This window comes from Antennarius striatus, chromosome 11 (assembly GCF_040054535.1).
Source record: "Antennarius striatus isolate MH-2024 chromosome 11, ASM4005453v1, whole genome shotgun sequence".
Lineage (NCBI taxonomy): Eukaryota > Metazoa > Chordata > Actinopteri > Lophiiformes > Antennariidae > Antennarius > Antennarius striatus.
In genome coordinates this window covers 11,008,861-11,035,832 of record NC_090786.1, presented here as the reverse complement: position 1 = coordinate 11,035,832, position 26,972 = coordinate 11,008,861, and the positions used below count along the sequence as shown (strand labels likewise).

Here is a 26,972-nt window from a genome sequence, read left to right as displayed (position 1 = left end):
TGTTACTGTAAATTATACATATACTTTCCACAACCTCTCTATGCTTCCCATTGTACCTTATCCAATTCTCTATAAACTGAACATAAATATATTTCTCTTATTTGCATGGAGATCAGTTCTCAGATTGAGAGACTAAATGGTCAGTATTGATGTGCAGAGGGTGGATTTTGGTTGAAATAGTTGCTGCCTTTTGCTGAAAGAAGAGAGAAAGGTGCTTGAATAATGACTGAGCTCAGGTTCTTATCTACTGCACATTTTCTCCAGTGAGCATGAGCAACAGAGATCTGCTGGCAAGCTTTCAGAAAGCCACAGGATTTCATCTTCTGTCCCTCTAATCACTTATCCTCTTTAATACTCCCCTTTGTTAACACAATATCTCTTTCCTGTGTATTAGTTCAGCCGAGTGTTCTGAGTTTTAAACATTGTGCTGTGCACACATGGATTAAAAAAACATTTTTTCCTGGGGGGGGGGGGGGTTCAATACTTATCTGTCATTTCATTTGAGTTGACTCCCAATTAGCACTCTTTATCTTTCTCTCTCACCTTTGTCATCCTTGATTTTCCTTCAGGTCTCCCTTGTGTGCTTCAAATGGTTTAGGTCCTGAAAATTTGGAGGGTTAGCAAGACTGGTCTTCACTGGGAACCCCGTTGTTCATTTGCACCCCTCTAAACTATGGGATATGAACATGGAGGGACAGATCTTGAAAGATAACACAGATGACATATAAAACACAATAAAACACTTCATCATTCCTTCAGAATTAAACAACAAAAAGGGTTGAAGTTGACAGAGATAGACAGCAGAAGGGAGTAAATGCAGACAAATCCTCAGCTGTCTGTTTTTTGATAATTTAAGACAAGAAATATCCTTTCGCTTTTTATTTCTCATTGATGTATGCTACCCCTTCAACACACTGACCCTTGCTTTGCAGTTAGAAATGGAAAACTGTGACTTGATTTTGGGATGGAACCTTTCACCTGTCTCAAAAGGGTCAGGGTCAAAGTTGACAAGGGTTGCAGGAGAAATTAGCCATCTGCATGTTCTCACATGTCAGCGACGTGAACAGAACAAAGGCTGGGTGCCTTTTGAGGTGAAACCCTACCTATCTAAGCCGCTGTGCTGTTGTTTCCTTTTCCTGTGGGACTAGCCCTGGCCTGCTAACATGGCTACGCTGTAATTACTTTGACACGCAGCCTCTGACCATCACTGCCATGCTCTCTGTCGATCAAAGCAACCCATTCCTGGCGAGGCGTGTGTGTGGGTGTGAGAAATACAGGGTTTATTCGATTTAAAAATGCATGCTATGCGATAAGACCAAAGACACAAGTAAGGAAATACATCTCCTTGTTATAAATAGATAAAGAGGCTCTTTCTTAGACTTGTTCAGCCTTCCAGAGTCTACTCATTACATCCCTTTCTGCACTCTGGCCCAAAGAAAAGAAAGACAGGTTCTTTGTTACTCTGCAGTGACTTGTGATAAGGATGTTTCTCATACAGAAAATTTGAATTAACTCAACAATCTTAAATGACCCATGTGATGCTGTGATGTACTCCTTTTAGAGGAGTGAAATATGGACGGGAGAAAGCCGTGAAAACCCAATGAACAGAAAGGATCGGTGATGTGTGGGCTTTGCAGTGCAGAATGTGATTTACTGCCATCTCAGGGCTAGCCTTGTCTACGTTGTTTGTATTCACACATACACACTCTCTCTCTGTTTTGGTGAAGGCTGAAGGGGCCGTCAGGGTGGTAGAAGGACGAGGAGGATGATGATACACTAGCACAAGAATGAATAAAGCGAAGAAAATTGCTAAAGAAACACCTGAGACATCTCCTGACAGAAGTAGCTCTGAGAACAAAAATGACAACAGTTTGAAAGAGGCTGTAACAGAAAAATATGATTCGCGAAAGAAAAAAAAAAATCCTGCAAGACATAAAAGATTCGAGGACAAAAGTAGAACAATTTCTTTCCTGACCTCAACATGTTTCTGGATAGCGTCAGCTTTTATATGAAAAGTAAAACAAGAAGTGGCGAACAAGTTTTTACAGACCAAGACTTTTATAGATTGAAAAAAATAAGGAAAAAAGTAAAAGACGTGACTGTAGAAGAGATGATTGTGGAGAACGGATAATTGTTTTTTTTCTTAATATTGTCTTTTTTTTAAAAGTTTGATAAATGTTGAAAGGTTCAATAATTCTTTGTTCAGAAAACGCATAGTATTATTGAAAATCCTCTTTACATGAATCTCTTTTGGATGTTGTGTCAACGTGATTATTTTGTAATTTGACTTTAAGAATAAACGTGATGTTAAAAATAAAGAAAATCTCTCTCTCTCTCCCTCTCTCTCTCTTTCTCTCTTTCACAAAGATTTAAAATTCTATCGTCATCGTCAGTTGAATGTTTTTGAAACCATGGCATGCCATGCTATGACAGTTGTTTCTTCATATTAGCACAAATGAGGTGTTACCAACATACATCCAGGAAGATGCATGTTGGTAGTGCCTGTGGCTGTAAGATTGTTTGAAAGATTCTCCATCCACTCCTGAATGACTTGCAATGAGGATTTTTCCATCAGAAGACAGAAATTGATAAGGGAGAAGGGGAGTTACCGTGAAAGAACAAGGGTCTTCATGAGACATATCATTGACAGATGGAGGAAGTGATTGACATCAATAAATCATATAGTTTCACGTAGATACACAGCTGTTGTCTAACAAACATAACTGTTGGTAGGTGGTTGTCAAGGAACACAAGAGGGCAGACCACAAAGAAATCAGGTGACAAGCTGGAGCAGATTTGGAAGGGTTGCAGTGGTCACAGAATGATGTTCTGAGTTGTATTGAGTTTAAAATCCCAAAACAGTATTGCAGAAGAGAAAAGACTAATAAAACACTGTATGCACCACAGACATTTACAGCCCTTATGTAATGTTACCCCTCTGGGGATTTGAAAACAAAGGAGAAAACAAGGCAGTGAAATGTTTCCATCCAAACTGTTTAGAGCTCAAATGTTGTTCCTGTCAGAGTCGACAGTGTTCAGAGTGTAATTACATTTTTCTGTTTGTTATCCCATTCCAATAATCACTACAGCTGTCAATTTCCTTTTTTCTGAGAAAACAGAACAACCCATAACAGCTTGGAGCTCACTTTTGATTCGAAGGTGACTGCACTCTTAAGAAGAAATTTTGTTGAAAATTGCACTTTTCATCAACTATTTTCATTTTCTTTGATTCCTTTCTCTCTTAGGGGTAAATACCTCAAGATATAGTTCGGTGTTGTTATGCTGCAAAAATGGTTATAATTAGGTTTCACACAAACATTTATGATTAACCATGGACTGTGATGATTTGATCCAACATTCACATTGAAGAATATGTGATCTGAAAACATAAATACACACATCATTGCATCGGTCCTACACAGACCACTTGTAATGGCTTGCACACAGCTGCTCCTGCAATGCTTCCTATGGGACGCACATATGTCTGTGTGTGTGTGTGTGTGTGTGTGTGTGTGTGTGTGTGTGTGTGTGTGTGTGTGTGTGTGTGTGTGTGTGTGTGTGTGTGTGTGTGTGTGTGTGTGTGTGTGTGTGTGTGTGTGTGTGTGTATAATACAGCTGAGGTGCTACAGGTGGACTCTCATGAATAATGGAGACAAAGTGTGTTGTTCATTTGTTGTGTAGACACAGATACTGTAGGTGAATTATTGATGGGACTGAGCTCGATCTGGAAGGTGGCGTTCTTTAACCTGGCATTCATAAATCAATAACAAAAAATCCTTCAAGCTATTTTTTCACAATACACGGTGCATTATACATTCACAACACTCTTGAGCCAGTGGATGCAGTATTCTTGGTTGTTTCAGATCATGGACATCCATATTAAATATTCCTCTAACAACATGTGAATAGGATCGGCAACAGGAAGTAGTTGCACTTGCAACAACTTTCGTGGTCATGTGACTAACAGTCTTTGTGGTGATGAGAGAGCAAAGGAGGAGATGGCCTTTGTCCTCACTAGCTTGCCACTTTGCAGGAAGTGAGCTCAAAGACCTGGGTATTCTGGGAACAACCATGCGATTAGTGCTGTCTCCTGGAACTACCCAGCAAAACTTGGCTCTGATCCTGCTTTAATAGTAAACAACAGCTGTAGGGCATATACAGGAATAACCCCACTGTTATTTCTTACCAGTGTGCTCTACACCCATTCTAATATGTCTCTAGTCTGGATGGCTATAAATAGCCAGATTAGCTAATTATGCTTGAAGTGATTGCATTGTACAAAAATATGAGAAAAATATTCTGCTGTAGCTTGTCATTGTATCTATATTGTAAACTGGGTAATGACCTATGTGTATGCATGACACAAACACTATATGCACAAACACTATTACTATATAGCATCACATTCCGTTAAGTCTATTACTCTTCCTGGGATTTATTCTGAGCATGACAGGCACCAAAAATGCATCTTTATTGCACACAAAGGAATGTACTCTGCACAAACAAACACACTTATATGCACATTTACACGTGCTACTCAGAGACAGCCAGGGGTGTTTGGTTTCTTTCCGTGTACAGTATGTAATGTTTTTTCAGGCATACTAGCGTCTTCTGTCATACTGGATTCTTCTGTCATTGTTGAGCTGGGTTTAAAATAGGCAGAGGTATTTGGAGGCAGCTTAAACGGCAACACGTGACTGAATTAAGAGTGCTGTCAGTTGGGTCCATTATGGAGATCCCTTAGATATTTTCCATCAGCAAGTTGGTTGGAGAGAGTGTCTCCTGTTACACTATCTTTCTTGGAGTGTTTAGCAAGACTCTGTTGATCGATTTTCACACACAATCTCCCAAATTACTAAAGCACACTGCTTGAAAGAAAAATATCTAAATATAATGGATTTGATGAAATGTACTCGGAATACATTACACTTGTTATTTATCTTGTACATAGTCTGCACAGTGTTGTTTTGCTTGTGCAGCTCAGGAGAATTTCCATGCAGGCCATGCTTTGCGAAAAGCCCAGGTCTAAATTTTGACTGACGGCAAGGTTAAGAGATCAACAACTCAAAGGCTCTTAGCATGAATGACACAGCATGTGAAGCATGTGCCGGGTACTGGCTCAAGAGGTGTAACACACTCAGATTGGTGTGCTCAAGTAAGATCACATTAAAGCTCAGTATGAGTTGTTGCATCCTGGTGCTACCCTTGAGTGGCTATCCTTGTCATTGAGGGTTCCTTGAGATTTGGCTGCTGTTGGTGACATTTTACCAATGCCGGAGAATATGTCTTGTAAAGCCCATGCCACCAGGATTGAGTGTGTACCAAGGTTGCACACAGGCTATTTTTCACCCTCCACAGAGTTAAAAATAATGTGATGGTATTTTGGTATTTTGCCACCTGTATTATTAGAAGGCCCTTCCTTTGCCTGCTGCTGTATCTTTAAAATGGCAAGAAAAGTTTAGGAATCTTGCTTGTGTAGCTACGTGTGAAAATATGTAATTAGCTGACTTTACATATCACACACTCTGTCCTTCTATGTGTTTCTTTGTTCTATTTTCCTTTCCCCAAAACACTGTCCAGCCACCAATCCTGCTTTTGGCATAGATAAGCTGAAATTAAAAGACGTTAAATTACAGCAGTCCTATTTTTGTAACATTTGCAAACATTAATATGAAAATTTTTTGTTTCTGCAGAAAAATGACGGAAGTGGTAGCCATGCACAAGCTCAAGCAGAGGGCTATGTGTTGCTTTCTGTCAGTGATGTGTTCTGTTTCACCAGAAAGACATCATCAGCTGGACAGCAACAAAACGACTTTTGTGGTACAACATGGGAAGTAACATACCCTGCGTAATATAGTCTGCAAACACATTATCAGAAGTTAAATCTGCGGTGTTACAATAAGTTTTCCTAGTGTTTACTTTCACACTTATACCTCTGATGGGGATCACTGAAAAAAATTATGTCTACAGTTAATTAAATCTCTGTAAACTGAAGCTTGGTTGGTCCTCAAGTTGTGAGAATCTATTAGTCTCTGCTCATGAACAAAGCAATGTGCTTTTACTTAGATGCACTTATTGAATTTTAAATTAAAGCAGATAATTGTAAATCAGCTCAAATTAGATTACATTGGAAGAATTTTTGCTCTTTTAATGCTTCATTTGTTTAATTGTTTGAAGATGTTACCTATTGTTTACATCTGTTGAACAATCACTGGTCTGATTACTCGATCATGTAAGTAGTGGTTTCTCTCCCACATGAATCTTTGCATCTTCTCTCCCTCTTTCTCTCTCCTGTTGCTCCTGTGTCTTTTCCTCCATGTTGGTCTTCTTCTGTCCTCTCTATCCCCATCCTCCAAACATCCCCTCCCACACACTCTGTCTCACACACCTACTGTCTGCCCCCCAGGTCTCTGTTGCTAAGCGACAAGAGATGAGCAATGAAATGCTCTTATGAGAACTACGTTTGTCCATCATGATCTCATACTTGTGTGTGCCGTGGGCGCGTACTCCTGATTTTGCTTCAAGGAGTTGTAACTGATGTGTTTTAACAAAGGTTAAAGGCATTTTTGAGTTTCAATTACATAGGTTTCTTGTTGTGAAATTTCTGATTTCTTAATTCAGTTAATCAGATTTACAAACCTTAATTTATATACTTATTGAATTGAGACATTTCACTGACATTAGCAATAGTGTGGGAAGTGGAACATTTTGCCTTTTTGTCTGATTTCAACTTTATAGAAATAGTGTCTGTGTTAAAAATGCCTCATTATACAACAGCCATACAACATTCAGTTTTGCTGTAATTATATCCTGCGAAGCGGTGATGTATTGTTATTGTCAGTGTGTGTGCGTCCGTCCGTCTACCAAATATCTTCAAACCGTTGCAGATAGAAAGATGAAACAAAAAGCAAATTACTCGGGCCGCAAAGGGGATGAAAATGAGATGATGACCTTGACCTTGAGGTCAAATTTCAACTAAGATAAGATAGAAAGACGAGGGAGAAGGCCAGTGTGAGTAAGACCATAGATCAAAGCACTGGCATTGATCTATGGTCTGAGATATTTTCTATCCTGAGATATGTTGGCACACATCTCAGGAACCGGATAAGATAGAAAGACGAAACAAAAGGTGTTATATTCAGGGAGGCAAGGGGATGAAAATTGGATCGCAACCTTGACCTTGACAAACTAAGCCAAGGTCACATTTACACTTTTTTAGGTACACATCTCTGAAACCTCGTGACAAATAGAATGCACCAGTTACATGTTGGATCATGGGTCTTTTATTAAATGACCCTGACCTATGAAAGTAGGTCATGGTAAAATTTTGAATCCAGGGGTGTAGCGGGATGTTCCAGTCTCTGACTGCGTTGTTATTATTTGATTTTGTAGTGCAGTATGACCTTGTACACTCAAATTTCAAATGTCATTATTTAAGCTTGCCAGAACGTTGTGCATGTACTGTATATAAGTAATGAAAAAAATATTAATTATATTTTCCCAGTATACTGTCGTTTCAAACTGCTGCTTAAGATGGTGGAACCGCTGCCGATGCCCCATCCCCTCCTCTTTGACTCCTTCTCATGTTACGAAGCTGCAAATTTCCCTGTTGCTTCATCCCTTTTGATCAGTCCCTTGGGTTCTGACGCCTTTTATTTTGATAAATGAGCACCGTGCTGAGTGCTAAAAAGCACTTACAACCATATTGATTAACAGTGGCTATTAGCCAGTGAAGGAAAGAGAAAGACGTTCTTACTGTAAACCTTCGCTGACCATCCAGAGCCTGTTAAATAAATGCACTAAGGCTGGGGATTACTGATGTGGATTTCCTCACCGATGCATTTGAAGTGAAGCTCATGAATTGGAGGTTACTTCATTGCAACAGGCGTAATGCATGCAGATAAGTGGATTATTGAAGCTCACTCTTAGCTATCTCAAAAGCCCAGTTGAAGTGGTAATGTAAACTGTCATCACTATGACATAACACACATTGTAACCATTTACTTTTAACCTTTGCACAGATGTTCACTTTACGGAAAAGAAGAAATACTATATGCTGTATATGTGTATGCACATTTGGAACCATTGTGTACATATTGTTGATGTTGCATAAGGATTCCATGCTTCGTGAGGACTGTCCATCCAGGCACATCAAGGCAGAGGCTAGAAGTACATCATTGTAGCTGTCATCTACAAGGACAGCCAGTAGTCATCTTTAAATGAAGAGCTATGAAGAGTTCTAACAGCTCATGATTCATCTCTCACTCTTTCTTTCACTACTCACTTGTTGCCTGCATTGTTGCTTCAGTGTCATTTCCTAAAGTAAACCCTACTCTCATGCAAATGCAGCCATCACACATTCTGCGTGTCTCCCTGAGTGACTTGTCCTTGACTTTGCACTTTGGTGCACTGTTCAAGCATACACAGCCTGGACAGTAGAGAACTGAGTCAGTCCTCACATCATCCCATGTGAAACCTCTTGCCAGCTCTCTCTCAAACACACCCTGACAACACGTTTTTATTTTTGTGCTGGATTTTCATTGTCGGTTGTTTGTGCAGCCCCGTAGGGTCAAATTGCTGACTCTGGGGAGGTGCTTTCCTCCATCTTCACCCACACAAACCACCCTTTCATTGTAGTGCTATCACATAGAATGCCTCGTTTGACTTGAGGCGGAAGGCAATCCCACAATAATTCATGTCAACTCTTCAAATCTCAGACCCTGTTTCAAACAATGCACCAGCACCACGAACAAGAACAGGTAGACAGTGCAGACCAGAGCTGAAACTTGTCTTACTAAAGCTGCAAACAAACATGGTTCAACTTGGATTCCTTTGTCCTACATGTGTACATGTGTCACCAGTAAAAAGCCCCACATAGACAAAGACAGAGAGGATGCCGCAGTCCTTGCTGGCAGCCCATTTAACACTTGACATCACATAGCGGCTTAATGCCGTTTAGCATGATCCAATGTTCCTCTGAAGGCAATGACCTATCTTATGAAGGCAGATTGGTTTGCTGCACTGCCATCCTGCATAATTATTACACACGCTTTATGCAATGTTTGATCCAGATTCCAATTTCTCCCAATCTTGTTAGCAGAGGTCAAAATTCTGTTTGTCTGGGGTCATAACAAAGAAACAGAGCCTTCCCAATGGAACACATTTAGGGCCTTTGTGTCTGATGGAGAACACGAGCCCTTAAGATCCACTTTTCCTCTTTCCTTTTCCTCACTCCAGGGTTAACACAGGCAAATTCTGTATAAAGGAAGCTGATATATCTTTCCCATTGGGGGGCATGAGATCTAAATTTAAACTGATTACATGAGCCTGGAGTTAGGAAATCATTTGCACTTCCATTTATTTGCCTCTGAGCTGTTCTGAAATCAAGGGCAAGTCTCTGAACACAACCCTCAGATGACTGCCTGTTTTGCAGCCATTAACAAGAACATTTCCCAAATAACAATGTTGACCCTATGTTATGTAAAACCATTCATGAACATTTCATAATCAGCACATTCTCAGAAAGGGATGAATGTAGGTCTCTCTGTGTTTAATGTTCCTCATTAGCCAGATTGGAATTTATTTGCATTCAAGCTCTTTTTTTTCTTGCAATTACCGAATTATTAACCATCAAATAATTGACTCAAACTCACAACAAACAGTGTTCTATTTCATATCATATATGCCTCTTGAGGTTGCATGAGTTATTTTACATCGTAGGGAGCATCTTTTGGCAACTGGAATAGATAAGACCTGTCTCTGCGGGAGAGAGAGAGCGTAATCTCTTTGGTATCTTCAGGCTTCTCTTAACAAGATGGAGTAGAGTGAAGTGGAGAGAGGCGAGGAAAGAGAAAACTAAACAGACGACCTGAATAGAAAGTGAAGGAGCTCCCATTTGATGTAGAAGAGATGAAAACAACAATGGGAAGGTGGACTGATATGTAGTAGCACAAGAATCATTATTACCTCAGGGTTGAATCATGTTCAGCCAGCTATGGCTGACTGTAATGTGCAGTTTGATTGGATGACAGTTAGGAGAGTAGAGCACAAATTAAGAGATTCGGAAGAAGTGTTAACCAATTTGAGAGCTCTGAAGGTAGCACTGGAAGATGAATGCTCATTACCTCTGTTATGGAGGGTGTGTGTTCACCAGCATTGGTCTGTCTGTGTGTAGGCAAAATAATATATTCCTTGTGAAAGTGTGTTGTTGCTTGTATAATCATATATTGTCAACCATTGTGTTACCCTGTGGTAATAACTCACAGCTGGTTGAGACAATTTATGATGCACTCTAAATTCTTTACTTTCACCTAAATTAGACTCCCTCATATACTTATCACTAATTATTTGCTACTAGATTATTTGTAATCTGCCAGATGTTCCACTGTCTTGTCTAAGATAGCAAATTATTTGTCCAGAACTGGGTTGAGATCGGGTTCAAACTCATCAATTTTGCATAGGGGTCAGAGGTCACCATTCCACACTCTTATAAGAGATAGACTCACTCCTTTCATTCAACCAGCCTACTGATTCTGTGAAATGAGTCAGAAGCTGTGAATAATATTACAAAATCAAATCTTAGTTTTGTAAGTCTTAATTTGCTTCAGAAGGAGTGATTGCCTCCTTATTTTGTCAAGAAATTTTACATGACATCTAATAAAATGATTACTTAAAAATGTATGAACAGATTTTCAACAGATTTTGATGAGTGATCTGTTCAATTTGGGTGATGATCTGGGTCATAGTCTGTTTCCAGAATTTTTATTCCTAATGTACGATAGGGATAAATGGAAGATTTATTCCTCAAATTTCAGAGATAGTGCCTTCAATGTTTGGACAAAAAAAATTATGTGAGACATTCCCATGAGATCTGCCACAAATCAAATTCGTATCTGGATCTCATTAATATTCCACATTAGGATCCATAATAGTTAAATTTATAGAGTTCTTGGAAACTGCTAGAATGAAATAAATAAGTCTAAAATCATATTATTGGAAATTATTACTGTGTTGATTCAATCACATGTCAAATTTGAGAAATCTTTAAAAATAAATGCAGTGCATCCTAAATAAAATCACCATTAATGTAATTTCAAACTCTATGGATAGGATTCTTATCAAAGATGGTCACAACTATCATGTAGTTATTGATTGTAGTTGCAAATACCTGATGGAGAAACTGAGCTGTATGATCATGTTGGTTTTGTGCTTTCTGAGCTCTGACTGTTTTTTTGTAACGCTTCAAACAGGATGATAAGATATTCACACATTTGCCTGATTTCGTACCTTTGTGAAACAAAACTCGTCAGAGATATTATTTGGACAAAAGGACATGCACATCTGCTTGCCTGGTGTCCTGTAAGGCTGTGTTCATACTTAGTCATTCATATTCTTATGCATGGACTGCAATGCTCAAATCTGTGTGCCATCATTCTGCATCTCCCACTCATCTGTTGTTCTGTGGTTTCACATTTTCTCCAGTGACTCATTCAATAAATAACAGTTGTTGTCTTGTTGGCAGAATACAAACTTGCAAACTGATAGATGGCCATGCGTTATGACACTTATGAACAAACAGAGAGCATAACGCTTTAGAAGACTATCAAACAGTGTTATTTTTATTTCAAAGATGCACCAACTTTGGCTTGGTCTCAAGAATTATGAATCTGAAAGAACCTATTTGACTTTTGCCCATGAGATTGACTGACAGGGGATGTCAAAATGATCTAAATTCACAATTTTATTGTGAATTTTGAGTCGTGATTACAAAGTTATGATTTAATTGATTATCCTATTTAAGTAGTTTTAGGCTCCCATGAAACATGCATATGGGGTAATAGCTGTCTGTCTGTTGACTGGTACCTTAGAGGGAATAGTCAACCCACATCTGAAAAAATTGCAATTTTGAAAGTCAGTGAAATTTCACACATGCTTCTTTTGGGCGTGCTTCTCATAATTGGTGTCCTCACTCGGCTCATTTTCACATTTTGAGGTGCTGAACAAAAGCAATTTTCATCTCAGTTTTGTCAATATTTACTAGTAGTGGGCATCTAGTCAAATTTGTCATTTTGTGATTAGGCCTTTACCAGACTAGAATCCTGATTTGTAAATTACAGCAGCCTTTATTATAGTGTGGTATGTCATTTAAATTTTTAAATTGTATTTCGGGTGATGCAGAGGGCAGAGGACATGCAAAAATAAAGGAAAATGAATAATGAATATGTAAATATAAAAAAAATAATGAAAATATAAATAATGCAAATTGGATGAAGTCAACTCTGTGAAAAAAAAAATGATAAGACAATAAAATATATCACCAAAAAGCAGCACCATAGATGAAATAATCCAAAACACAATTTCGTTTTTAATTAGTAATTCATTACTGTAAAAACACGAACAGATTTGTCCTGTAAACTTCTGCTAAAGCTGATCTGCCTGTCATGTCTGAATATGGCCTCTTATAGAGTGGGGCTCATTGACCAGCATAGGTTGGACAGCAAGGAGCCAATTAGACCAATCACTAGCCTCTTGGTTGTTTTCTGCTCCTGGAAAACACCTTAACAGCCTGCTCTGCAGCAGGTAATAGGTTCCAGATTTCATCTCTCTGCTGTTTGCTGAGCTGCTTATTGACAGAGAAGACTGTCTGCATTTAGGACAAAGCTTGTCAAGGTCTTCTGTTGGTAATAGGGGTTCAGGGCTAAGACAGGGGGCTGTCTAATAAGGTTGTTGTTAAAGGAGTGGTTGGGCTGTTGCTGTTCATTAAATTCACTCAGGATGTAGGGGAATCTGTACTATGGAGAAAACAGGTTACTGCTTTCAATGCAATTCATGGGTCCCAGAGATCCTTATTTCTAAAACTCCAATATGACTGCTTAAAAGGACTTAAATGGGTAAGAAACAGTTGAAATAAGTGAAATCATTTGGTAATGGTACAACAACTGCTTTATAGAAGCACACATAAAACTAATACAATCACTCAGGATCTCAATAAATTATCCATAAAAAAGTTTATTATTTTAAAAATGCTTTTGTACGTACTTTAGTGGATAAGAGCTTGTGAAAGATGACCAGAAGAAAAGAAAATGTTTATAATGGGTCACAGCAAGGGTGCGATTTTTTGGGGGTGATGGGGGGATCATCCCCCCTGGTTTTGCATTAGGTTTGTATTAAATATGAATGTTTGGAATTGAGGCTCATTGGTTCTACCATTAACCTAAGAAATAATTAGGCCTGTTGATTTATTTTGAATTCTTTTCTCATAAAGACAAACAAACAAACAAACAAACAAAAATCCCCACTTCTATTTTTTTTTTGACTAATTGATGTATACCCTGTGGATTCTGTGTATGGAAGTTCACCAATCACGCCATTTAATCAGAGTACGTAATATGTCCAAAAGACACACTATTGATTGTATTATAATTTCTACATGGTTGAAGAACTGTTTTGTAAATTGTATACATAAATTTACCTACTGGTACATGCAAATGATTAAAACCAAGATGAACAACACTTGTAAGTCACATCATGAATCCATGGTGAGGAGTTCCAAACATGCTCCTGGTAGTACTTCGTTAGGTGTGGCAAGCAATACTGACAGAAACGGAACAGGAAAGAAATCAATCACTGCCTTTATTACATTCTCTACACACCCTCTCACACACACACAATCATCCATCGTCCTTGAAGGAATGAAAGTCGTCTTTATTCGAGCAATAATAGAAAATAGAGTTCACCTTCGGTGCATTTTTTTGGTTCTAAGAGAAAGGACGATAATAGTCACTGTGAGGAATGTCACAATAACACTAAGTGCAATAAGAGGCAGAAGCTTTTGTTGGCATATGTGTTTTTGATGTGTACAGACTTTAAAACCAGCATTGCTATTTATAAAGTTGTAAATCACTTGAATATTCTACATGTATCCTACAGGGACGCCCAATAAAATGCACAGTGGTGGTACGTATAAGACCCTTCTGGTCTTTATGTTTCTAATAGCTGTAAGATAAAACCTGGTTTCATTCATGCATTTACCCTTTTCTGTGATGGGATACAATCCATCTTCAAGATTTAGTGTGCAATTTGCGTTTCATCATCAGAGATGATTATCTGAAAATAATTAGAACGTGATCTTTGTTCCTTTGGGATTGCCATGTTGTTATAAAGAGCTTTTCTTTGGTTTAATTAATGGACAGATAAGTGTTTGCTTTAAGTTTGAGCTTAGTTCTGTAGAAAACGATTGTGAGCCTCTTTGCATCAGCATCGCAAAAATCCATCTCTGGACTGCAAAAAAAATATAAATCACACCTGGCAGGAAGTGACAGTCATTTGTTAGATTTGGACTCTTCTGTCTCCATTGAAATAATTATTTTGGCTCTGATTTGCATGTGTAAATCTTTCTAATGTCCAGTTTATTTTGTGATGTGCATTCAATAAATTAAAATAGAAAGAATTAGGAACAGAAGAGGCAACAAGCTTTTTGCCAGAGATGGAGGTTTGTTTGACAGTTACTCACCTCAATCATTAGGCTCACAAACAGTTTAAGTGATTGCTGTGAATTTCATTCACTGCTCCTCTGAGGTTTGCTGACAAAAAAAGGAGAGTGCTAGGAAAATTATGATATTGATTTTTGAGAAACTGCTGTGCTGCCGTTTATTGCTCACCCATGTAGTAAATAAGTAAAACCTGCAGTTGTGTTATGTGGTTTGTTATCTCGCTCCTGAAGCTTTCAGCTGCCATGCCGCTGCACCTCCAGGGAGCAGAGATACAGCTGTACGTCATTTCATTCACTCCACTCTTTACCAGTCTTTTTATACCAGAGCTGTTCTGATGTGAATGTTTTATTTGCATTCTTTTATTACCTAAATCATAAGCATGTCGTCATTTAAGCCACTGACCATTTAATGCTAATATTAAGATGATAAAAGTCAAAGATGTTACAAATGACAAGTGCTGACCTTTCAATCTCCCACAATCCACTACATCGTCTATTTTTATCCTGGGCCACTGGGACATGAAATGTTGCATCAATGGAGGAAGTGCAGTACAGCATGAATCAACAGGACAGTACATTCAGGTTTTTTCCTCTTTCGTTCCACCTCCAGTTGTAGGGATGTAGCATTAAGGCGGATGTGTCTTTATTTTGCCATCTTTTGTTTGAGCGATGATAGAATGCACGTCTTAGACATCATACATTAAAGTTTCACTCTCTCATTGTATGTTTTTACTAACAGTGTGGGCAAAAAGCTTAGTTGGAGTGCAGCCATTTTGAGACACAACATCCGGTTGTGAGGTTGTGTGTGCTGTCAGGACAAGCTGTAGAGACATACAGACCCTTTAGCTTGACAGCCTGTTTGCAGACATTTTGGATTTCACCTGTTTAGTTTATTGTTCGCATGTCACCCAATCCTACTGGGGGATGTCTTCCATATTGGACCTACAAGAGAGCAGCTATGATTCTGTTGACTGGTAATAATAATAATAATAATAATAACAATAATAATAATAATAATAATAATAATAATAATAATAATAATACAAATAATAATTTGCATTAACTATTAACTGAACTCTGTGACATGGTAACTTGGTGTGCAGTGCTGTTGGTTGTCCTTTCCTAAAAATATTTTTTGACCTCTGAACATAACCTCATCAGAAAAACAAAAAGCAAAAAAGTAACATATAAAAAGTCACAGCTTTTTTCAGTCACCTAAATATTCAGTTTCTCCATTTTTGTCTTTGTGACAAATAACACTATTTAATCTGCCACATATGGTAATTCGATCAGCAGCTAACTAAAGTTTCTCAAAAAATTTGATGTGATTTTGAAAGTTTTGTTGATTGTTGTGACATATATTGCTGCTGTCCTGAGCAGATTGCATTCCAGGCTGTACCTGTGTAATCCCTAAATCAAACACATGGTAGCCTATAAACCCTTATCCTTCAGCTGAACAGGCTTTGCCACACAAAGCCCCATCATACCAACTCATGATGCTCATCTTTATTTTTGCAGTGTAATCTTTATGTTGGAAATAACAAGGAAACATAACCCACAAGAGAAAATAGATCATTGTGGCGCCAAGTGTGGGGATTTCTTTGTTAAGGGCATCCCTCAAGTCAAACGTCACTTCACTTGTGGCCTGTGTGTTTTGGCCCTTTGGTTCTCATTGTTAGTGTTCAGTTGGCTTCACTGACAGAAATAACAGCTCTTCCTCCACATGGTGTTTTTGGACTCAGCTGTGCACCTGTGTATCGGTGCCTGTACGCCGATATGTGTAGGGGCTCCTCTTCATCCTCCCTCCTCCCTTTCACCATGACCCAGTGTAGATTTGTAACCCAGGGACACGGGGTAACTGTACCGACATTAAAATAGCTAACACGGTAAACGGAACATGTTACGAGATTCACTACTTTCACGTCTCCCTTGGTTAGGCTATAAATAGATTCTCACACAGGAATAGAGTTTTCCCTGGCGATGCAGACGAAAGCCAGGGGAACAGCTGCGCTTAAGCCAAGTCCTGTTAGATCAGCGTAGTCACATGGCCGTGTTTCTGTCTCTCTCTCCTGTCTTTGCTTTCTGTCGCTGTCTCTGATTCTGGTCCCTCTCTCTCACAGCCCATGTATTATATTGTTAATCTTTCCTACTGTTTGTCCACCTAATTGTTTATTCCACTGTCTTGCAGTATTTTTATCTCTGTCCTGTGCTTGCCCAGTTTTTTGTATATTCTGTGACATTGGGCGATTATATCTATGCTTTACTTCTTATCAGCCGGCTCTCGCTTTTCTTTTTAATCTCTCTCTCTGGACCTTATTTTCACTGTTGGCCTCTTTCTATGTCTTTTTACCTGTATCATGCTCTATCTCTCTTTTTCTCATTCATTATTTCCAGACATCCCATGTGTATTTTGTTAATTGGTACAGTCCTATTAATAATATGCTCATTGCTCGTTATAAAAATATATTTTTAAGTAGGAAGATGAACTACATATGCTATTTGAATAGACATTTTATACAGGTGCCACAGCAAAATGTTATTACCTTGATATTGCAGCATTTACTGATTTGTCTTCAATATTCAGCTCCCCGTGACCTGCTGCGACAGATACAGTGGCAGAAAATGAATGAATGAATGAATTCCAGCCGTATCATGTGATTACACTCTATTTTAAATATGAAACAATAGTTCAAAATTAGTCAAATCATCAGGATCGGATATTTATACTGAAATTTACTTAGAAAGCAAACATAACATGAGAGAAGGAATGCATCTCAGGATCAATGGAAAACTGCAAATAAATTAAAAATAGATAAAAGAAAAGACATTTCAAATATGACATAGATAGGTTAAAAAGATTATAGTTTCCAAACAGACACAATATAGTAATGCTGATCATTTCATTTGCGTTCATTTAATGTGGTTTTAGTCTACAGCAAACACTCCAGCTGCTGCTTTGTCAGACATAAACAGAAGAATATCAGGTAACATATCCATTGATAATAAGTGAAACTTTGATCTCATTTCATGCTGCACAAACCAGTTTGGAACAACAGAGAAGCCTTGCTAAGATAATCTGATTATCTCTTTTTCTTCTCACACATTATTGTAAATTAATTGTTAAACTGACCTGTACACAAATGTTTTTTGTAGTTTATTTTTCAGTAGTTACAAATAGGGCTTATCACAAGACACATATATTGCATTTTACACAAAAAAACAGACTAGTGTTGAGTTTATTTTAGCAAAACGGGCTATACCCTTGACAATAAAATGTAGTAAGGTTGTTTTTCTTACTTTTGGATCAGTAAAAGGCCAGTACATGTCTTGATAGGACATTTATGAAAAGATCTTTGACTAATTCCTCATCACATTTGGCATGTGCTCCTGCTGCCTCCCCTGCCTGTCTCCCTCTCTGGTTGACATCACAGGTGTGTATATATAGACAGCAGATGGATTCTCCCATGACAGGTTGCTTCAGTGGCTTTCTCTTGCTCGGCTTAGGCCCACCGCCGGCCACTCAAATGAACTAGAAACAATTCCTTGTTTAAATTGTCTCTTCTGATCTACCCAACCATCAGTTTATGACTGCATCCATTATTCATGTGTTCCCCTTCAGTACACACACACTCACATGATCACACAATAATCATCTCTGCTGCTGTATTTGTTCTTGCTGCCGCCATGTTTAGGTTTATAGCAGTGAGAATCGCTATTCCCAGACTGACCTGACATCCATGCAAGCCTACATGCATTATCTGAATACAGAGATAAAGTAATCAATTCAGTACCTTCTTCAGATTTTGAAATTCCCATGCAATCAATTTTTAACTGCGCTGTAGTTAATAATAAAAAGGGCCAGTGGACAAATGTACACATGAATAGGGTCTGTAGGACCCTATTGGGGCTAAACGTAAAAAAAATTCTGCATGATTCAAGGGCCAAATTTTCTAGAAATGTTACTGCCCATGTCTGAAATGATCTTTTCTCCCTTCGTTGTTTTACCTGACATAAAACAACACTAAGCTTTGCTCCATGTGTGTTAGATGTAACATTTACTCATGTCTTAGATCAGTAAGCCATATGCTCAACACATTCTGAGTAGATATTTTTGAAAAAGTAGTTTTTTAAAATGCATTGTTGAGGTTTCCATGATAATATTCAGCATGATAAATCCTGTCAGTTAGCATTTACTATTAAAATTGCTGTGACTTAGACTTTTATGGCAACTGTGAGATGTGACTTGTGTAGCACACAGTAGTTTTAGTGTGATGTGCTGCATTTAAACACGGGTATGGATACGTGTATGGAATGTGAGGTTGTTGGGGCCCTGTAGCTAAGAAGTAGCCAGTGAGCACGCACATGGTATGCCACCATAACATGCCTGAAAAGTTATGGAGCCAGCGCACCCAGTGAAATCTTAGACATCCCCTGTGCATGGTAACCAGCATACACACACACTTTGATGAGTATTTGCAGCATGTGTCAGACGGGACGCATGCTGGCTACACACACACATAAGTACTGATGGGGGAGGAGTTTCAGTGTTGAGAAAAAAATATAATTCCAGTCCAGTATGTCAACCTCATAAATGCTTGTTTATGCATATTTAAATGTTGATGGCTCGCCATGTCCCCAATTCTATTATATGAGATGTTTCAAACCGCTTTCTTCCAGTTTAGGTAATGATCTTTTGTTTCAAAGATAAAACCATGTATCCAGTCAAATTAATAATGGACACGACAAGATTCTTAGTCTTCCGTAACTAAGCTGTTTAATGTGTTTAGAAATTATAAGTACCTGCGTTATCCACTGCAGAACTGACCGGCCCAATGGCAAGAACAGATAATGATCTTATGACTAAGTCAGGCTTTTTTAGGGCTAGTTTATTGGCATTGTTATAGGGATAAAATCAAATTAGGAAAATGGCAGCTGTGTCCATGCCATATCATTATGAAATGTAATCCAATTTAACTAGACAATCCTCCTGAAATGGACAGAGCACTCTCTTGGCTTATCTGTAATAGCACTGCTCTTGAGCTCTGTAGCTATACTCAAGTTGCAAGTCTGGTTTGTTTTTGTATTGCGTGGGAACACACAAGGTGCTCGTCATACCTGTGGCTGCCTTTGGTTGCATCTCTTTATGTACTGGCATCAAATTCTAAAATTAAGTTACTGTATTGGAGAAAACAAATTCAAACCACAGAAATTGTATTTCTTTTATTTAACTTGAATAATTACATGAAAAAAATTGTAATAAGCATTGGAATTAATGTACAGGATTAGTTTGCAGCTGAACGCCCCAAAAAAATAAAGCTAGGTATCTGACTCTTCCACTAATCATATCTGTATTGTTGGGGAACTGATTTTATATCATTCCAGATTTGGTGTAATTTTGGTCCCTGACACATTCAAAGTAATTAAGTTTAACTGAGTGAACAACGGGCCTGCAGTAGGGATTCAGGGTTTGACCCATCTCAATGAGTGAGTCATGCACACACAAACACAGAGATGAGACGATTAGTATTTCAAATGAAGCTATCCTACACTGATGCTAACCCACAAATGAATGTAACAAAATAAAGAATGCTAATCTGGCTAAAGTAGCCGATTGCCTCATAGCTGTTCTAGCTGATGCATTGCGGTTTATTTCACTTAACTTCCTCAACAAAGAAAGTTAAGTGAGATTTCACTAATGACATTCCACCTTGGTTGGAAACACTTTCAGAGATGGAATTATACTTTTCCTAATCATTGTGGCTTTTTACATTATTGAATGTAAGACAGTATTCATTTACAGTTAGTTGTATAAAGACCTTTTGGCTTTTGCTAGAACAATTGTGTTTTCCAGCTCAAGACTAGTCACATAAGGCCTTGTTTTTTTGTTTTTTTTTCATCATTTTTAAAATAAAAAGAAATCTGTGAAATTTGGCTAGAAAATGAGTGGTAAGCTTATAATCCTTTGAGTGTACATGCATTTATACACAATTATATGCACACAGACACAAAACAAACATGTACGTACATATGCATGGAAAGCAATATTATGATTGTGCTCTGTATGTAAAGCATGGATGCATTCAAGTAACTAATGTCTGTGTGAAAGGGAAGGTATTCATGTTTGTGTGAACTGAACCTACTTTGAACTTTCATTGATAATGACAACGCATCATGTTGCATGTTAAGCATGGTAAGACTGTAATTACAATGTTTGGTTTCAAGTAGTCCGTGAGCATTTTTCATAAAAGTTGCAAGCCGCAATGTGAAACGGCAAGCACTCTGCCCTTTCTTAATGGGTAGTTATGAATGGGCATGTTATGAAAGAGCAATTCACTGTTATTATGAAGATGACGTCAGTTGCTTGGAAACTGTATTTGAGCCTCACTGAAAATTCACCATTCTCTATACTTCCAGCTTCAGTTCTTGCAATTTGAATTTTAATGCTAGCTCTAAGCACTTTCAGTTCACTGAGACATGCATCTGGTGACTGAAAAAATTAATCGAGTGCAGTTTACAGAACTCCTTATCAGCACTTGTTTTGGATCAATTTTCAGTCATATTGATCCATGTGCTTGTAGGGATTGATGCACATTAAAGAACATTTATTTGAAGTATGAGTGATGCAGGAAGTAGACTGTCAATCACCAATATTTCAAAAGTTTACAATATACAGCACCTTTTATGTTTTTGTTTTTTTTTCGAATACAGACCATTGCCAAAAAAAATTAGAACATGATGGAAAAAGTGTATTTACTATTTATTTCCATTATTCCATTCCAAAAGTGAAACTTTCATAGATTTTAGATTGAGGGCCCATAATTTCAAACAATTTCAAGTATTTATTGGTTTATTTTTAGATAACTTTGGCTTCCAGCTCATAAAGCCCATGGAAACAGGAATTCAAAATATTATAATACTGTCAAGAAATCAATTACTTCTCAATTTTTGCAGAAAAAAAGAAAGCAATTAGGAGCACATCAAATCAATAAAAATATGGTACTTTCAAAATTATCTGTTATTCGTCAATTCTTGTTTAGGAATCCCTTTGCCCTAATCACTGCTTCGATTCACAGTGGTATTGAAGCAATCATTCTTTGCCTGGGAGTTATGGAAGCCAAGATTTCCTTGATGCTTGCTGTCAGCTCTTCTTTGTTTCCTCCAAACCCTTCAACCTTGATTCCGAATGAAAGGCAGACTTTAATTTCATCGTAAACCAGAACCTTAGACCACTGGCCAACAGTCCAGTCCTTCTCCTTGGCCCAGTTGGGATGCTTACTACGTTGGCTAACCGTTGGCACCTGACAGTTGTAGCCCATCTCCTGTCTGCGTCTGACTGTGGTGGTTTTTGAAGTTGTGACTCCCACCTCGTAACTCTTTCTGGATCTCTGCCAGATTCCTGAATCTTCTCTGTTTGATAATCCGCTGAAGCCCACGCTCATCTCTTTTGCTGGTGCTTCTTCTCCTGTCACATTTTGCCCTTCCCATAGATTTTCCATTGATATGCTTGGACACAGCATATCAGTGATGATCTTCTTGCCAGTTGTGTAGTCTGCAGTCTTCCACTTATTGACCCCAACTAGAAGAATTGAACCAAACTGAAGCAGTTTAATGGAACCTAGGGAAACCTGTGCATGTGCTCTGAGTTTAGTAGATGATTGGCACATAAAAGGCTCATAAAACATTTCCATTGCATTCAAATTGTTTTGGAAAGGTCTGTAAATGTATAAGAAGGTATTTGCTGGTATGTGATAAGCATTTCTCTGAATCTCAGCTCACAAATTGAAAAAAAAAACCCCACACAAAATACTCTGGATACAAAGTAAAAATGAATTTTCCCTTTGAATATAAAACAGTTGAAAAGCATGTCAATTTAATTTCATATAAGTAAACATACATAAAATTGTAATTTCATTTCCAAAGTGAAAAATTTAAATGTCAAATTATGCAAAACTGATTCAGCTATTCAGTGTAATTAAACACATAAAGGAGATCACATTGAAATTGTCTAATTCAAATCTACCTAGTTTTCAGTTGCACTTATTGCTACCTATATTGTTCCTCTACATTATTAAATTTTATGGGGTTCTCTAAACAAACCCTAGCACTACCAGTAGGAAAGAAGTTGCACTTTATTGACACAGAACATTATTTATTTAATGTGTGCTCTGCAATAATGTAAAGCTTAGAATGGAGCAATCGGCTGCTGTCAAAAGGGCTGAAAGTTATTGTGTAACAATAAAATGCTGCCACTGCGGGGTCTCTCCTTCTTTGTCACAGTCTTTATTAGCATAAATATTCAATGCAGACTTAATTGTAGCATTTTAGCTTTCAGTCTGCAGTCACACATGCACTTGAACATTGTGTATCTGTCACACCCGCCATCAAATGTGTTGTTCTGATTTTCTCTACAGGCAAGATAGAGAAAATCAGAACAACACAAAAGACCTATTCTGATTTGCTGCTTCCCTGAACCACACTTACACTCTCTTTCACCTGATACTTAGCAGAAACCAAACCCCATCACCACATATTGCAAGTCCAGGGATTCTCCGTGAAGGTTTTTGCTCCTTGGGTCCAACTCCTTGGGTTTATTATGTTGAAGGAATTTTTTTTGCCTCAAAGGCTATAGAAGACAGGAAAATCTACTCATTCCTCTATTCTGCCAGAAGGAAGTAAGGCTGAGTGCTTACTTGTGTCAAATCAGGAACGAATGAAAGGCTGGAGAGTAACAGCTGCATGTGGGGACAGTGCCAAGGAAAGCATTACAATGAACTTCCACGCAACTATACTCGGTTGGACAAAAAGAGAACATCCGAAGGCCTGCATGACAACCACAGTCTTACCCTTTCTACCTGCGGGAACCATTAACTTAACGAACCATATGTACAAAAAGCAAGAACGACCACACATACATTCTGTCACTAATTTAATGTATTGCAGATGCCATAATTGCATGGTTGCCATTACACATCTTCTGTCTAAAAGGTTGTAGTTTGTCATGTATGTAGATGCGTAGCCTTCACCTTTCACTTAACAGGATTTTGTTGCAGAGTAGAGTTGATATAAGTAATTTTTTGATAATATTCAACAGCCGTGTGTCTTTTATTTTCCCTCTTTGTTATCTGATCATGTTCCTATTTTTTCATGCTTTTGGATTGTCCATCTGTTCATCTGTCTGCCTATTTGTCCATTTGGTCATCACTTACTTTCGAAATCGATATTTCAGCAATACATGAAGGACTTTTTTCAAATTTGCCTCAAATATTCACTTCACAGTCAAGGATGAACTGACTACAATTTGATAATCAAATTTCAAACAAACGTTCACCTAATAAAACATTTCTATCCATAACTTAGAAATTCATGTGCAAACAAGTTTTCGCAGTAATGCATAACAGGCTTGAGTTATGGAATATCTCAACCTCTCAATTGAGACCCAGTTACTTATGCAGTACGCTTATCAGTTAGCAAGTTTGTTGCTTTTACTCAACAGGACACCGATGTAAACCATGAAAGTAAGTTAGTAATTGTGACTTCTATTCAATGTGCTCCATTTCCTCACACAGATTGTTTTATGTTTTTCTAGGAGGCTCAGAAGGTGAACAATCCTGCCAACAATCAGGCAGCAGACAGACCAAAGGGTGCTGATGAGAAGGAGGAAGCCCCAGCCAGTGAGGTGGGGTGGATGACTTCAGTCAAGGACTGGGCTGGAGTCATGATCTCTGCTCAGACACTCACTGGCAGAGTTCTGGTACGTTTTCCATCAGCTCTACCCCCCAAATATAGCCTTCAACCTCAATTTTGGATGAGAGCTGTGGTTTTGTCATTCCTCAGCTGTTGGTTATGCCCAGATGGACTTCCACAATAATCTGCTGTATGATCTATTGCCATGTACACATTTACTTACCTGTTTTATGTAGGTGACATAGTGTGAGTCTTTCCATTTGGTTTGGGCACTATCAGAAATTTAGTGCTTATTAAATCTCAGTCGGATATTTCAATGGTGTTGTCTAGCCTTCTAGGGCACACTGTAACTCACTCTGTGGTTCTTTTTCCATCTGAATCGATGAGCTTGTGTGTGCATTTTTGTGCGTGGGAGTGAATGTGTATACTTGTGTGCATCTGGCAGGGAGATTTATGTGTCTAGTAGCTTATGAGTTGTGGCAATTGCGGCATTTTGGTGCAGAAGGTCAGGAGCTGTCACTCTCTCTTTTCTGATAAGATATGAATTCGAATGGCTCTCTCCTGCTAACCCTCCTCTCATCAGACTCGTCCTTCACTCTACACATTCTGATGTATCTGTGTTGCTATCTTCTTTATCCTGCACAGCCTCATTATTAAAATTAACAAGAGCCTTTCCTTCAGCAGCATTGCTCATGCCTCCTCCTCTGAGCTCAGCAGGATGTCTGCCACTTAGCTCCAGTGAGTGGCAGAGAGTTAGCTATGAGCAGCATGCTGCCTGTAATGACTAGCCTCATTTGATTAACTTCCCCGATTATGAAAAGACATCATGGTGTCTGATAAGAACTTGGGCTTATTCCAGTAAACCCAAGCCTTTCCAAGATGGACAGAAGGCAGGAGAGTGAAATTATGCTGTCAACAGTTTAAAAAAAAGAAGTTTTTATTAGTTTTGTGAATTACTGTACATGCATACATACATGCATATCAATAAGATATTTACACCCTCGGTATCATCATCTCCTCAGCAGCAGCTTTCTACTTTGAAAAGCTGACACCCATTAGATATTTTTTTGCCCCAGAAGCTACAGCATACACTATGGGCTTGTGGTCTTTGTTTCTTTATACATTACATAAGCGCATCCTTCAAACTCATGGAAAATAAATTGAATTTGAAACCTCTTTCATTTTTAGGTCTTGCTCTGTATGGCTTTTCATTTAGATGCTGAATCAGAAGCGTTACCAGCATGTCTTGCACAGACATCCCCCGTGCATTAGTGTTGGCTGAGAGAAGTCCAGAGTACAAATGGATCCAAAATACAATATTAACATTCTTATTGCTAACTTTTGCTGGAATGTGATGATTTTTCCATGTCTGGTGGGGGTACATGAGAAGGGTGGGGGTACATGAGAAGGACCGAGGTCTTTCATGAAGAATCCCAAAGGGAGCAGTCAGTTTGCTAACTGAGCCTCGCTTTCATCACTTCTCGCTCACACAGCTTTACTGGCATGAATACAACTTGTTCTTGCTCTCTTCTGTGCTTACTGACCGCTTCCAATCTGTCCTGTGTTTTTGTGTGCATATGTGTAAGTGTGTGTCTGAGAGACAGAAAAAGACAGAGAGGAAGATGGAGAAGGAAACGGTGAAGTGGTTTCTAGGCAAAGCTAAACCCTGGTGGTGTATCACCTACTGAGATTTGTGCTACTTCTGATGGGGCTGATAATTCTGCCCACCAGCCTGTATTTGCATATGTGCTTAGTACTGTATAATGACATTCGGTACTGTAGTTACTGTGTTGGAATGTGTGGATGCATATATGGCGGCGTCTCTTTCACAGCACATGCACAGAACATGTATGATATGCCAGCTAATGACATATGCTTCTTTGTATTCATGTGTATGTGTGTGGGTGTGTGTGTGTTTACTTTGTGGGGCTCTTGCCCTCTCAACACTGCTCCAGCGCTTATCAAAACTGCAGCAAATATCCATATAAACAGAAACTAACTGGTAACCACAACAACTGTTGTGTATTGTTGTTTATTGGTGTAAGGGAGGGTGTCGGCCTGGTAAAAGCAGAGCTGGTGTAAAGCACACACAGTCACAGAGGTGGGATTAAAGCTTGATACAGGCTCCATCTTTCTAGGTGGAGGAACCAAAGCCAAAGCAGATTGAGACAGATAGCCTCTGGTAGGCAGCTTCATTTGTTCTCATTGATGACTTCCCTGCTAGGGAAAGATCAAGTATTCCCTCAGGCATATTGAATTACCAGACAAATCTTAATCCACCTGTGGCAGAAGCTTGGCCCATGAGCGCTTGATTTGTTTCCCTGTGCTTTGCTGCATTACTAACATACAGAGAACAAGGCTTGTAGTGCTCAATGTGACTTTGCCAAATCACTTTGCTGTGATGGGAAAGGAATTAAATGAACAGATATCCATCAACACTACACACCCATTAAGACCAGAGCAGAACTGTAGAAAAATGCCGGTCATTAGCGTCCCCGTTTAAGGTGGTCTTTGTAGGTGAGTTAAGAACATGTTATTTAGTTTCATTGCCTTGGTCAAACCCTATAATAACAGCAGATAAATAATGGCAGGTTGTGCACAACAATTTATGAGCACATCCTTGCGCGTCATGACAAAAGATGCTGATAATATGCAATTTCCTCAAACTGATCGTATGTCAAAGTCAGCTGTCTTTGTGTTATTGCAACCTACATGCATGAGCTGCTCCCAATTGCCACCACATACATACAGCCATGCATCCAATTTCATTTAGGCTCTGTGTCACCTTATGTGCTGT

General features: G+C 38.6%; 1 protein-coding gene across 1 annotated transcript in view; it reads left to right on the top strand.

Annotated features, from left to right (window-relative positions):
* The window catches only part of LOC137603423 (calcium-activated potassium channel subunit alpha-1a), a 131,999-nt gene that overhangs the window by 13,566 nt on the left and 91,461 nt on the right, over positions 1–26,972 (top strand). Inside the window, exon 2 of the mRNA XM_068326876.1 lies at positions 24,078–24,242. Coding sequence (XP_068182977.1) covers positions 24,078–24,242 — 165 coding nt within the window. The remainder of the gene's footprint in view (positions 1–24,077; positions 24,243–26,972) is intronic.